Source organism: Saccostrea cucullata, unplaced genomic scaffold (genome assembly GCF_032062105.1).
Source record: "Saccostrea cucullata isolate Sc308-1 unplaced genomic scaffold, CSIRO_AGI_Scuc_v1 ctg5285, whole genome shotgun sequence".
NCBI classification, from domain to species: domain Eukaryota; kingdom Metazoa; phylum Mollusca; class Bivalvia; order Ostreida; family Ostreidae; genus Saccostrea; species Saccostrea cuccullata.
Window position 1 is genome coordinate 22,355 of NW_026937957.1, and position 13,832 is coordinate 36,186.

The 13,832-nt window shown below is 31.8% G+C and overlaps 1 protein-coding gene across 1 annotated transcript; it reads right to left on the reverse strand.

The window, feature by feature from the left end:
• Window positions 1–2,315: 2,315 nt before the first annotated feature.
• LOC134249122 (inverted formin-2-like) lies at window positions 2,316–12,235 on the reverse strand. Its single transcript, XM_062731472.1, is given in 15 exon segments — window positions 2,316–2,422; window positions 2,512–2,596; window positions 4,796–4,947; window positions 5,050–5,183; window positions 5,521–5,702; window positions 5,928–6,185; window positions 7,261–7,425; window positions 7,692–7,825; window positions 8,093–8,246; window positions 8,248–8,515; window positions 9,977–10,005; window positions 10,187–10,365; window positions 10,739–10,898; window positions 11,257–11,372; window positions 11,654–12,235. Coding segments are annotated over 15 exon segments (2,577 nt in total). The 5' UTR covers window positions 12,108–12,235.
• Between the last annotated feature and the right edge of the window lie 1,597 nt (window positions 12,236–13,832).

Below are 13,832 nucleotides of genomic sequence, written 5' to 3' on the forward strand. Positions count from 1 at the left end.
CCTATACTAAGATCAATCATTCATCCACAAAAGCGATATATCTGGATTTTTTCTTTTTCATAAAAAACAAATGTTAATCAAGACTACTGCTGAAAAGTAGGTTTTGAATGAAATATATGATGGTGTTAAGAATTCAAGCTTAAATTCATACGTGTGGAGGATTATATCCATAAGATAAACCTATGATTAATCCACGGGTTGGTGCTTTGTCAGTAGTATTCCAGGTTCTGAAATGATCCCTTTATATAATATTAGAATGTTTCAAAATATCGCTTTGTATAAACATTTGCCTTATTAAATGAATAATAATGAGCTAAACGAATATACAATGATTCATATTGACTGTTTGTTCCTCTGGCAGTCGTTTGATCATGAGGAAAAGTCTAACCACATTCAACGCTTTCTTACATTATACTATGTCCATATATGTACATATTAGCACATTCATGACTCTACAATGGAACTGCAAGTAACCGTGTACAGTGAAAATTGTCATCGTACAGAAGAATGACTTCAAATTATCATTTTGTACATGATCTTCCCTCTGTTGATATATCAACCTCTGTAGTACGAGGTCAATGAATTGATATGTGATCAGTTTTGAAGTTTTTATAGTTTCACACGATTTGTTTAAAACAGAAAATGTACAAATTTAATTATACAGAGCATATTATTAAATGCAAGATCGGAAATACTGTCTGTATATAATTTCTGAGTTGCTGCGATGTGGTTTGTTTTATCGTTATTTTATCGGTCGTAGACTATACTAACACCTAAGCTGTGATACCAATTACCCTGCCACAGATACCCAACATAAGCATGGGATTAAAGGTGTTAACTAAATGCGAGCGCAGCGAGCTCAATAGACTAACGTGTAAAAACAGAGGAAATTCGGAATGAAATCTGCACATACGTCAGACAAAATTTTATATGAAACATTCCCAGAATTCCTTTACTACCCAATGTCCTTTGCGCAAATGAATAAATAAATAATAACGTAAAGCATAAAAGACTTTCAGTTTGTAGAAATCTTTCAAAGAAACAAAAATAAAATCTGTAATGTTTTTCGACCAAAATTGCACTAGGTCTTTAGTTTCAACCAGACGCGCGGCTGTCTCCGTAAGCTCCGACGAACTCTGTGTCGTCGTGTGACGTCACAGCTGGTCGAGATGTTTCGTGCGGCTTGATGTTTGAAGTGACTGATCAATTTTTCAAGTGTTTTTATGGTACAACTGCGCTCGCCCCAACGGTCACACAGTAAAACATTTTAGCTACTTGCAAGAATGTGTGAATTCACGACGCCAGGTGTGTTCAGTAGGCCGATAAATTAATTACATTTCGAGATAAACCAGGAATATACTTCGGCATAAGCGGGTTATTCGATATTACCGTGTTCGAGATATGAGGTATTTTTAAATCATATAAACTGTATAAAGAGAATACTGCCGGGATCGGCGATTGACCTGGAGAATTGCGGAATATTCGATATTTATTATAAACCTCACGTAACAGTTAATTTTAGGCAATCATTCGACGTCCTAACCCGACTTTACGGATCACCACACTGTGGTTTTCTGAATCCATTTCATCACTCACTTAGTTAAGTCCCTTGTTATTATGCCTTGTTTTATGAATAAATATTATACAATTGATCTCTTAATTATTTTTTTGTTAATTCTTGCCAGATATAATAAACTTCGCGTCTCGTTAGATCTGATGATCCACGTCTGTCAACTCGACGTGATACGACCTTTCGGACCAAGTTAGTTATAAAAATATATACAAATCCCATGTTCGAAAGACTAATATTTACAAGTATTATCTATTTGTTCAATAGTTCTGAACAAAATGAGATAAATAAAACATCTATAATTGTGTGATGTGATATTAGCCTTATCAAACTTGTCGAGATGATAAATATTCTCTCGGCAAGACTTCCGAATTTTATACTTTGAACTCACTGATAAAGCAAACATTAAATCACCCCAAAATAGATATGTTTTCTATTTTTTTTTTCATTGAATGGTTTCAGGCATAACAAATGATATTCAAAAAAAAATTTTTAGGATAATTATTTTCATATGAGCTGCACAATTAGTGATCCTACAAAAGTACATGTTCACTTCTTGAGGTATCTGAGTGATAAAAAAGATCATTACAATGCTGATTCTGGTATCATTTTGGTTATGTTGGTTGAGTATAAAATATTGTATTTAAATTGCATGTCTTTGGTAAATATTTAATAACATTTATTGCAAAAATATAAATGAAGCATATGAGGGCCCTTTTGGCTTAAAAGAGAGATTGTCTCGAAGCTATGTCTGTTGTCTCGTGGTTCGTAGCTTGTGTCCTTTCCGAATATCCTTCAGTAATCGATCTATAATACAATCTTCTTCAATTGATTCTTTCTTTGCTGAAGTATCTATAAAGAGAAAAAAATATATTAACTTTTATTTTAAATAAATCAAAACTTTTCTGATAAATAATGAAATTCCTTTCTATGAAACATACGCTCAGCATGTTTCTTTGTCATTTCCTGTTCCTGCTTTTTCCTGCGCTCTGCCATTTCTTCTTTGTGTTTTCTCTGTAAATTCTCCTTTTGAAAAAAAAAAATTAAAAAATTGCATTTAGTTAAAACAAGAGGCCCACGGGCCTTATAGGTCACCTGAGTATCATGTAACAACTTTCCAGCGATTGTATTTGGTTCGTGTTTTAAGCCAAAAGCCATGAAATTCACGAATTTTGAAAGAGGCACCATTGCTTATCAAAGGGCAGATTTCAAAGCATTAATTTATTTTTAGTCAAAGTACCCCCTTGGTACCCCTGACCCAGCAGCCCTGAAATTATCTATTTTGAAAGAGGACCCTTTCTTCATTATAAGGCCAGCATTTTTTTTTTATCGTTTAGGTTTAGTTATGAACATGAGAATAAAAAAGTCCAAAGGAAAAGGAAATAATTTTTTTTTATAAATCAATTATTAACATTTGTACATTCTTTTTTATGCTATCCTAATAGGCTCCTTACCACTGGACACATAATGCTTACAAATAGGAAAGTAGAACATTTAATTGTTTATTTCATCATCTGCCAGTTTGGGCCAGTTATATAAATTTTGTGATGTTGATCAAAATATATTTTAAAAAATCAATTCTTTAAAAGTCTTTCAATACATCTTCATTTTCTTAATATGTGTTAGGTGAATGTGTAGACATTGTTCTAAAATTTACTTGATGCCTAAAATTATAATTCCTATCATAAAACAGACAGGAAGTATTGGGGAGTAGGGTCAACATTTTTTTCAATTAAGTGTAAAATAATTTTTCTGGCTGATACAAATGATACTACATATATTTGTATATTCTTGCCTTTTAATAGTTGAATTTTTTTTTATTTCTTCACTTCAGGTTATTGTTTATTTCTTCCTCAAATGGACTTCACTTCTCCCATAGTTTTATTCATTGCATCTGATGCATAAGCAACCATTTTCTGAAGAATGATGCTTAGACTGTAAGCTATAACAGAGACCTAAACAATGTCTCTGGCAATATGCAATAGCTACCACGGGCAGTTTAAAACCTGGGGGAGGAAAATAATTTACAGTTACTTTTGAAACGAATACATAATTATCTCACCAGCATGTCATTGTGCAACAAAGTCGTCAGCATTTTATTTGGCCTTTGAACGGGTGAAACGTTTTGAATGGCACTCTTATCGATGAATTTTACACTAAACCATGCTAAATTCTTGGATCTAGCTTTATTTACCAGCCGTTTCATCTAAAAACCGGAAGTGCGAGTTCGTAAATTTGAAATCTCGATCCCGACTCAAATTTGACATCGGAAAGAAAAAAATTGTTTTATTTTTTTTCTAAAAGTTCAAAACCTTGAGCGGAGGGTTTGTAAAACCGAAAATAAAATAAATCCTGGCCTTAGATATGTAATTAGATCATTAGCATATTAACCAAGTGCAAAGGATAAGATGTTCAAAGAATTCATACATTTCACTATATAATCATTAGAGCCCCACCCTAAAACAAAAACCCCTGATCCTGGGGCCATAAAATCCACAATTTTGGTAGAGGCACTCTTGCTTATCATAACTATGTACTTAGTAAGTTTATTTAATACCCAGGAGCAGAGACGAAGATTTTCAAATAATTAATGTATTTTCACTATATAATCAATAGAGCCCCGCCCTAACACCAGAACCCCTGACCCTGGGGCCATAAAATTCACAATTTTGGTAGAGGCACTCTTGCTCATCATAACTATGTACTTAGTTGGTTTATTTGATACCCAGGAGCAGAGAAGAAGATTTTCAAAGAAATAATGCATTTTCACTACCTACTTATTTAGCCCCGCCCTACCACTAGAACCACTGACCCTGGGTCCATGAATTTCACAATTTTGGTAGAGGACTCATTGCTGATTACAATCATGCAAACAGTTTGACTGCTTGATGTCCAGGAGTAAAGAAGAAGATTTTTAAAGATTGCACTAATTTTAGTGGTTTTGGCCCCACCCCTCAGGCCCCAGGGGGGCAGGGATCATGAAATTCACAATTTTTGTCCCCCTTCACCCATAGATGCTTTGTACCAAATTTGGTTGAAATTGGTTGAGTGGTTGCAGAGAAGAAACTGAAAATGTTCAAATGTTAACGCACGACGAACGACGAACGACGCACGACGAACGACGACGGACGAAAACAGATAGCAATAGGTCACCTGAGTTTACTCAGGTGACCTAAAAAAGAAGAATTTTATAATTAATTTATTTCAGATTGAGGGATAGCTTACCTTTTGACATCGTTTAATATTATCACAGAACGTATTCATGTCGTGAATGCACTCATCTAATTTAAAACTTTTCTCTTTTTCACAGAAGTAACAAACAATTTGCTGTGTCAGTTCTGTTATTTTCTCTAAACTCTCATCTAATGAAGTCATTTCTTTTTCTGCTCCCTGTATATATTATCAACATTTTTAATCACTTCGTTTTAAGAATACCAGGCTGTTAGTCAACAGCAAAAGTTTGAATTAAAAACAAAAACCCTTTTTGCTTGCCTGTACAAATGTTTTAAGTTGATTATTGACGTCACTGGGACTCTTTTTCAGGCCTTTTTTCAGACCGTTAACCTTATCTTTTACTTCTTTAACCTCTGCTGCCAAAGAGTCCACAGTCAAACTTAAATTAAAAAATGAAAAATTTGAATGCAAATTATGATTTTAAATTTAAAATAAATGTTTAATAATGTTCACCACAGACAGACATGTTGATATGCTAGCATGATGATAAAATATATGCTTTGGATAAACGAAATTTATTTTCCCCTGTATTTCTTCTTGCAATTTATGCAATACTAAAAATTCTTAACAGCTTTATTATGAATTACATTATTGAACATATTTTTGACAAAGTCAAAAGGATCAGACACAAATTCATAAACTTAGATAGGTTTTAATATGTATTTAGCTTAAAAAAAACTAGATTAAATGAAACCTCTGATGACAGTATGACATACTTTGAGGCAATGGCCAAACTTGGAGTTATCTCCTCAACAAAAGCTAGAGCTTCCTTGTCTTCTTTTTCGGCCTCTTCAACGAGATAGTGCAAAAGAGTTACCCTGGGCTTTTTGGATCTTGTATCCATCAATTTATTTAAGGAATTTATCCGGAAACCCATCGCGTTGCCTGCATACCCACCCTTGTGAATTTTGAATGAAATAGTATATATACATAAGAAAATAAGTAAATAACTTTTTTTCAAGATGTTACTATTAAGAAGTGTTGGTAATTAATGAATTATATCACTGGATCAACGCAAAAAGCATGAAGTTCATAAGCAAAAAGCATCATTTTATCCTTTCATGTGTTAGAAAAATATTTTGAATTGTCTGAAATAAAAATTGTTGTCAAGAAAATACATTACTGCATTCATGAAATTTCCAGTATGTAGAACATAGCGTAGAAACACTTTGAGAGAATCATTTTCCAGAAGACATTTGCATGTTTTAATCACAGCACTGATATTTGGTAAAAGATTATCCATTGTGTCTCCGAAATCGCCCTTTAGAACAAGTCCGTCTATACGAATTCTGTAGGCTTGCAACTTGATGAGTTTTAAATAGAATTTCTCTGCATTCCCAAGTTTCTCTTTATCTCCCTCGAATTCTTCAAGCATACTAACCTTAAAGAAGAAATCGTATTTAAAAGATATATTTAAGAGCTTGACGCTTTGTTGTGTAATGTCAAGGCAAACAACCTCAGTATTTTCTAGGACTGCACTCGAAAACTTTCGCATTTATTACAGTTGTTCTTTTACAGACCCAGAACGAAGTTTCAGATTTTGGTCTTGGACTCTCTATATAATGTTAAGAAAGACTGTACAATTTTAAAAGAGATATATTATTGTTAAACTAGTTTAAGAAACACAAATATCAGCAATCTTGTTTAAAGTCACTATTTAGTAAGTTTCATGGTCGATACAATGGCCTTGTCAGCAAATACAATTTATCATTGATTGAAATGCTGACTGACGTTTTTCATACTTATTGTTAGTTCATTATTTACACCCATTGACAATTTTTTCGTTTTTTTCCCAATCATGACAAAGGATTGGCACCTGATTCCACCTCTGATGTTTTGGAAGACCGAGTTTGCTCTGCTCCTATTTTGTATTCTTTTATAGAACGTGAGCTAAAATACTGTTCATCTTCATATATTTCATTTGTTTAAAGGAATACGCACGCTAACTCTCGATTCCCGCCTACATTTTGGAGCCATTTAATTCAAAATGAATAGCAATTTGGTCATAAAATCTTTGTTTAATACAAAGAACAGTTCAATGGTAATTGAAGAATTGTCTCAATCGCTAAACAGTAAATTATCCATAATTCCAGCTCTTGAAAAAAGGGGGGTGATATTTTCCATTGAAATCGGAGTTTCAGGCATCACCATATTTTGAAATATTCTTGGATATGATTAAATGTTCCTTATATCTTTTCTTTTGTCTTAGTGGAAAATAACCATTTTTATGTTTATTGTCAATAAACTTATTTCCCCCCCGTGTCACACAAAAAGTTTTGGTAAGAATTTGTGAAATTTTAGAGTTATCTCTCTTTGTTTTCCCAAATAAGTAATGCTTTATGGAAATCCATATAATTATCTATAAAAAATATAAAAATTCATCAAATATGTTAGTTTTGAAAATTGACTTGGAGGTAGGCGGGAGAACAATGCTTCGTTCGCAGTTCTTACGTTACCTCTTCCTCCTTTGGAAGTATTTTCTGTAAACCTAGTAGACGCTCTTTGCCGATGACATCTACATCACCTGTCTTTATCATTGATACAATTTCTGTGTGGCTACACTTAAACTGCTTCAGAAAGATGTTTACATTCATACTTCGTTTTCCATCAAGAAGCAGTATCTGAAAGGGTGATTTTATATAACCATTTGTTCATTAGTTGTCTCTCGTAGAAAGAAAAAAGAGTAAATGGAGATACTTGAGAAAGAGAGAACTGGAAAATGTCTTTGAAAAAAGTGACAGAAACAAAGTATTTTGCAACAGGTATTTGATATTCTTTACAGTATTTGAAGATTTCCTTCTTTACCTTCACAGATATTAAATTGAACTTTAAAAAAATATGTATAACGATTGGTATGTGATCCCAGCTGTATAAATTTAACATGTACCTCTTTTGGAAGTTTAATTTTCTTTTCTTTCGTTTTTTGGATCTGCTTCCTGCAGAATTCCTGTTCCAAGGTTTCATGCTTTACAGGTACTTTATCTTCCATTTTCATAACTTGCTTCCAAACATTCCCTTTAGCTGAAAGTACAAGTAAAATGTATTCTAATGGAATTGCAAATTCAATACTTTTGAGCATGCATTCTTTCAAATAATGTGAGTCACAATAATTTTCATAAATAACAAAATCTCATTAAAGGTCTCCAAAATTATACAATGTAGTAATTAACCTTGGAATAAAAATATAGTCTAATAATACCATATGCACATTAACACCAATGTATTTCAATTTTAATTCTAGAATAAATAACATAACTATCAGTAAATTGTGTTGATATGTACACATACATGAAATACTACGAGCTGGTATCTTTGTCCAGTTGATTGTTTTCAATTTGCGTTTTGGAGTGTGAGTACACACAGTGCAGGATCCTTGGGAGTTTGTAGCTGAAAGTGAAGGAGGCCACTACCACACCTAGGAGGTGGGTGGTGGAGGTCCAGTGGTGGGGGTGGCCAAATCCTGGCGGTGGTGGTGGAGGTGGCGGTGATAAACCTGGTGGAGGGGGTGGTGGTGGAGGCCCTAATCCTGGCGGTGGTGGTGGTGGAGGTGGTGCTGGCGGAGGTGGTGCGGGTGGTGAATGAGGAGGAGGTGGCGCCGAATTTTCTGTTTGTGAAATGTTTTTTCCACATAGAACACATTTATTGCCAAGCATTGAATCCATCACAAAAGCTTTCTTAACTGATTTTTCAATCAGTGTCCAGCGGTTGTCACTGAAATCAAGTTTTGATTAATTTTTGAAAAATTGCTATGATGGTAAGTGATGGTAAACTTTTTGTATATTTTTTTTTTGACAAGGAGAGATATATAGGCAAAATTAAGCAATTCACATATTACATGAAAGAAAACCTCCTTCTGAATGTAGCATTAGGAAGTATATGTTGATTTACTTGATTGTAGAAAACACTTTTCATTTTAAATATACACATACATGTAACAAATGAAATGCCTGCAAAGGTTTTCAAAAATATAAGGTCAGACAAATCAAAAATATATACATTTTCCTAAGAATTTGTCATTGAAGTATGGGCATTTAATCATGTTTCCTAGGAGAATTTGTAACATACTCAGAAGCATTTCATACCATAGGGTCATATTTCTGTATAATCCTTATGGGTAATCTTCTGAATGACCTATATTACAATTTTTGGTGTACTTATATTTAAAAACATTTTGAAAACAATGTAGAAATGAAAAGAGAATGACCTCCTTATGAATGTAGCATTAGGAAGTATATGTTGATTTTTGATTGTAGAAAACATTCTATTATATATTTTATATATCTATTATATATATTAACATATTAACTTACAAAATGCAATATCACAAATGAAATTTCATTATGAAACACAAAAAATTTTCTCTCATAAGAATGGTATAAAGGAAAAGTTTGATACCCAGTGGAACAGATGGAATCTGCTATTCTCTTAACTTGAATCTTTACACACTCTCTTTCTCTTCTCTCTCTCTCTCTCTCTCTGCTCTCCCTTCTATCTTTCTCTCTATTGTTTAAAAATTTCAAATAAAAAAAACACATGAAATAATTTTTCTTTTGAAATATGTATATAATGCTGTATGTTGTGTGAATATTATAAAAAAAAAAAAAAAAAAAAAAATGTAAAGAGAATGACAAATATGAATAATTTTTATATAATACCAAGAGATACAAAACATATATTTGAGGAACTCAGTTTCTGACCTTAAGCAAAACAAAGAAAAAATTCTTTACTTACCTAAGTAGTATTTGGTATATGTTTGTAGAAGAGTTTGTAAAATACTCAGAAGCATTTCAGCCAGTGGTGTATTGTAAAAAATTAGATACCATAATATTTTCAGTTGGTAGAGAAATATTTATATAAACGTATTACCATTTTGATCCCATATTTCCTATGCTCTCAAATTTCAGTGCATTGTTCAAGCTGAAATTCTAAACTTGAGTATATTGAACCTTTGAATCCTTTGCCAGCTTATGCCAAAAAGCACAGAGGGTATGCTTACTCCTTTTTGGCACCAGATCCAAACTCTGATATTTTAAGATGCTCAAGTTTGCTTGGCTTTGCTTTCAACATGTATTGTTTCAATAGATCTTTCAACTTTATAACTCTTCGTTATTTTTATAGATCATTGTAATAAGCAATTTGATTGAAAACTTTACTCGCTACAGGTACATGTACCTTACATGCATTTTCATAATGAAATGTTTCTGAGGAAAAAATATAAATTTTAATTTTTTTTTAAATAAAAAGTTTTTTTTTTTAATAAAATCTGCTAATCTAAGTTGCGTGCTAATTCTTCTGCGTGATATACATGTAAATAGTCTTTACATAGAATTTTTATTCCAAGAAAACAATTAGAAGAACCATTTTTAAATGAAGGAATCATACCTTATCACAGAGAACATTGAACACCTCTTTGATATTGTTTATGTCAATTCCAGCTGGATTCAAAGCCGCCATTGCTTCGTCATCTGAGGCCTTCTCGTCGTCAAAAACATCACATTGAATGATCGTTTTCTCGTTGTCTTCGTTTCGCAAATCATTGATAACATCGAGAAGGTTTAAGCCTACGAATTTAAATAGGCAATCATGAAGTTTATTTTCAATTTATTTTGTCTTTGCCAAAGAAAAATAACCCTATTCGGTAGTTTACGTAATTGATAATTATTTCATTAATTTACAGTAAAATTAATTTCTTGAAGGTATAAAAAAAGCATTTACAGTAAAATTAATTTCTTGAAGGTATAAAAAAGTAAAAGCACTCTAGGACACACGATGCAAAAAATATGAACATTGTGGATAGTTGAGAAATATTTTAAAAGTGAGTAAATGATTACATAAGTTATGTTCTTTAAGTAAAATAAGATAACAGTTAACTGAATGTCATAGCATCATGCTGTGTTATGTCACAAAAAAAGAAATAATGGAAGATTATTTTACCAATAAATTCATTGCGGATGCTCACTCTATCCTCCAATTTTTTATTAGCCACAATGACACAATTGACAAAAGCCATCAATGTGGTTTTGTAAGGAACAAAGTCTTCCTTTTTCAATTCATTTACGACCACACTAAATCGGTATCTTTGCTTTTTCATTATCTTGAAAATAAATAATGGCTAATAGCATTCTTTTAACATTCATTTAAAGAAATAAAGTAATTGACAAATCAATCAAATACGAAATAAGTAATTATTATTTGTAAAACAACTTTCAAATTTTCTCACATGATTTATGTTCATGTAAGTTTCAGACATTTAAATTGATTAAAAAAAACTGTTCAACATTTCAAAAAATATTGTTACGTAGTTTAATTTATGCAAGTAACTCATTTATTTTCATTTTCCAGTTTTAACAGTGCATTGAGGTATTTAATTCTCTTCATTTTGAAATATTTGTTTTAAAAACAGGAAAAAAATCAAAAATCCATAAAGCAGATAGCATAGAAAGTTGATATACCTTATAGCTGTCCAGGGCATTCATTGCTATATTGTATCCTTCTATTGAATATATACACAATGCTGAAAGTAGCTCAAATACTTGCTTTTTAACCATAGCATGGCTAGTGTCCAATGCTTGAAAAGAAAGAAAAAATAAATTAAAAAAAAATACGACAATGAAAAAATAAACAATATGTACATGTACTTCAGACTTTAACAAAGCATATTTTTAATATATAATTCATTAGATACAATACGGCTTAAAGTTTTATAATTATCAGATGTCAAATAAAAGACCTGAATTACACGAAATTTAATATAAGTGATGAGGTATCAAGTCCAATAATTTTATCATGATAGCAAGGTAGAAACAAATGCGTTAAAATTTTATCACCTTTTTTCATAAATAATTATACCTTTGACAAGCTTCTTCGTGTAGTTTCCATTCTGGACAAAGAAAGATAACCCCTGCTTAGAATTGACCAATTTCATAACACAAACAACACATTCCAAAAGCCGTACAGCTTCTGCAAATTTTGTAACTCTCCGGTTTCCGATAACGTCGATGACATCCAACAAGGCATCCAGTCCGCCTGAATTCAGAAATTCTTCCGTCCAATTTTTATCCAATTTCTTTATTCTGTTTTTAAGAGCAGACAAAGCTGTTAGCGATGGATCCCTCAGAAAATTTACACATACCTCAGGGTCGAGCTGATCAAAACGTTTACGTATCTGACAGATTACCTTTTTCACCACTTTTCGGAATTTCTCGTTTCGGGATTCTTCTTGTACATTTTCCTCCTCAGACGATGACGACGACAAAGACGATGGCGATGATTTATCATCTAATGTTTTCCTTTTATCATCCATTTTACTTATCCATGTCACGCTAGACTGGAACTGGTTTCGCTTTTGTCAGTGAAATAACTTTTGTGTGCCTGAACTTAAACATAAAAAAAAATAGATTCCTTGTAACAACTTAATATTACATAAATGATATTTTTGTGCAGTCTATTTTTATAATCTACTCGTCCATCACAATTTCTAAAATTCAGTTTTATTTTTAGCATACTTGATTCGACGGGCCACGGGCTATGGAGTGTTTATATATATTTAAATGTTTACTTGCACATCTACACACTGTATCAAAACATGAAGCTTTAAATCTGACCTTCACCTTCATGTATATATATTTACAACTCATAAATTTATACGTTCTTAAAGATGCCGGGAAGTCTTATTTTACATGCACTTCAAGTATACTACTTAAGGTTGTTTATTTTTGAAGGATTTTAAGGGTTTGGGATTATTTGGTTTTTCTATATCTTTATTTATTATTTATAATAAAAATATTTCCCCGACGTCTTTAAAAGTTATGAATTATTAAAGGTATAATTTTAGTTCCATATAGGTTTTGGAGACGAAGAGAAATACACGTATATGTGTTTAAAAATGTTTAAAACAATAATTCTTAGGCCTTTTATTAAGTTCTAGAGCACATGCCGAGAAATTTTAAGATTATCGACGAAATTCAAGATATCGTATTAATAAGCGGGCATATCGGTTTTACTTATCATGTCTAGTTTAACATCTTTTTTCCTTCATCACTCTAAATTAAAAGTAAATTTGAAAATAATTTATACTTCGGGATTAATCGTTATAACGGAAGCGGAAAAAGAAAAGATTACTTGTTGTGCGTTTGAAAGATGCAACATTTTGTTAATTGTGTATGATCTACATTGATGGATTTTACCACTTTTTCCTTATTTTAACGAAAATTAAATTACTTACCTACATTTAATTTTACCACCGTAAACATATCAAGTGTTCTGTGTGTTTTTTCATACTTGAAATGGTTTCCTTGCTTGAACAAAAGATAATTTGATAATTCTCTCTTAATGCATTCGATTTTCTGAAACATATAACTTTATTCAAATCTGTATCAACAAGTCCTGTTTACACTATTGTATGAATCTGCTCATATAGTCCGTCAAGTTACAAGTTATTATACATTACTGAATCGATTTATGTAAGATGAATCACTTGTATCTGTATAACATACAAGTAATATACATCCGCATATAAGATCTGAAGAAAAAAATATTAACATAATTTGCTATAACATTTAAAAGAAAACAATATAACAGGAGCTGGAAATAAAAGTAAAATTGAATACATTAAGTTAGTAAACTACTTGTTGCATAATGTCTATCTGTATTATAGAAATTTTGTTGCATGAGGAAATTTAAAACGATATCATTAACATTTCCGGATGATTTTATGACAAGAGATTTATTTTCAGAATATAATTTCCTTAAGTATTTTATTTATTTATAAGAAGAACGGAGGCCAAAAAAAAAAAAAAAAAATCAACGTCTTTCTATTTTAAAACAAAAGATGAGGGATGTGAATTTTAAGATGTAAATGTTAATCTACAGACTTTCAAGGGCCTTCATCTTATTACTGAATTTGTTTACAAAATGTTTCAACTGGATGGGCTTTTGACCACTGACAGAAGATATTTCTTCCTCCTAAGCATGTGGTTTTTACGAGGGTCTAAGTTTATACCTTGTAAATACATTCATTTTTGAATTG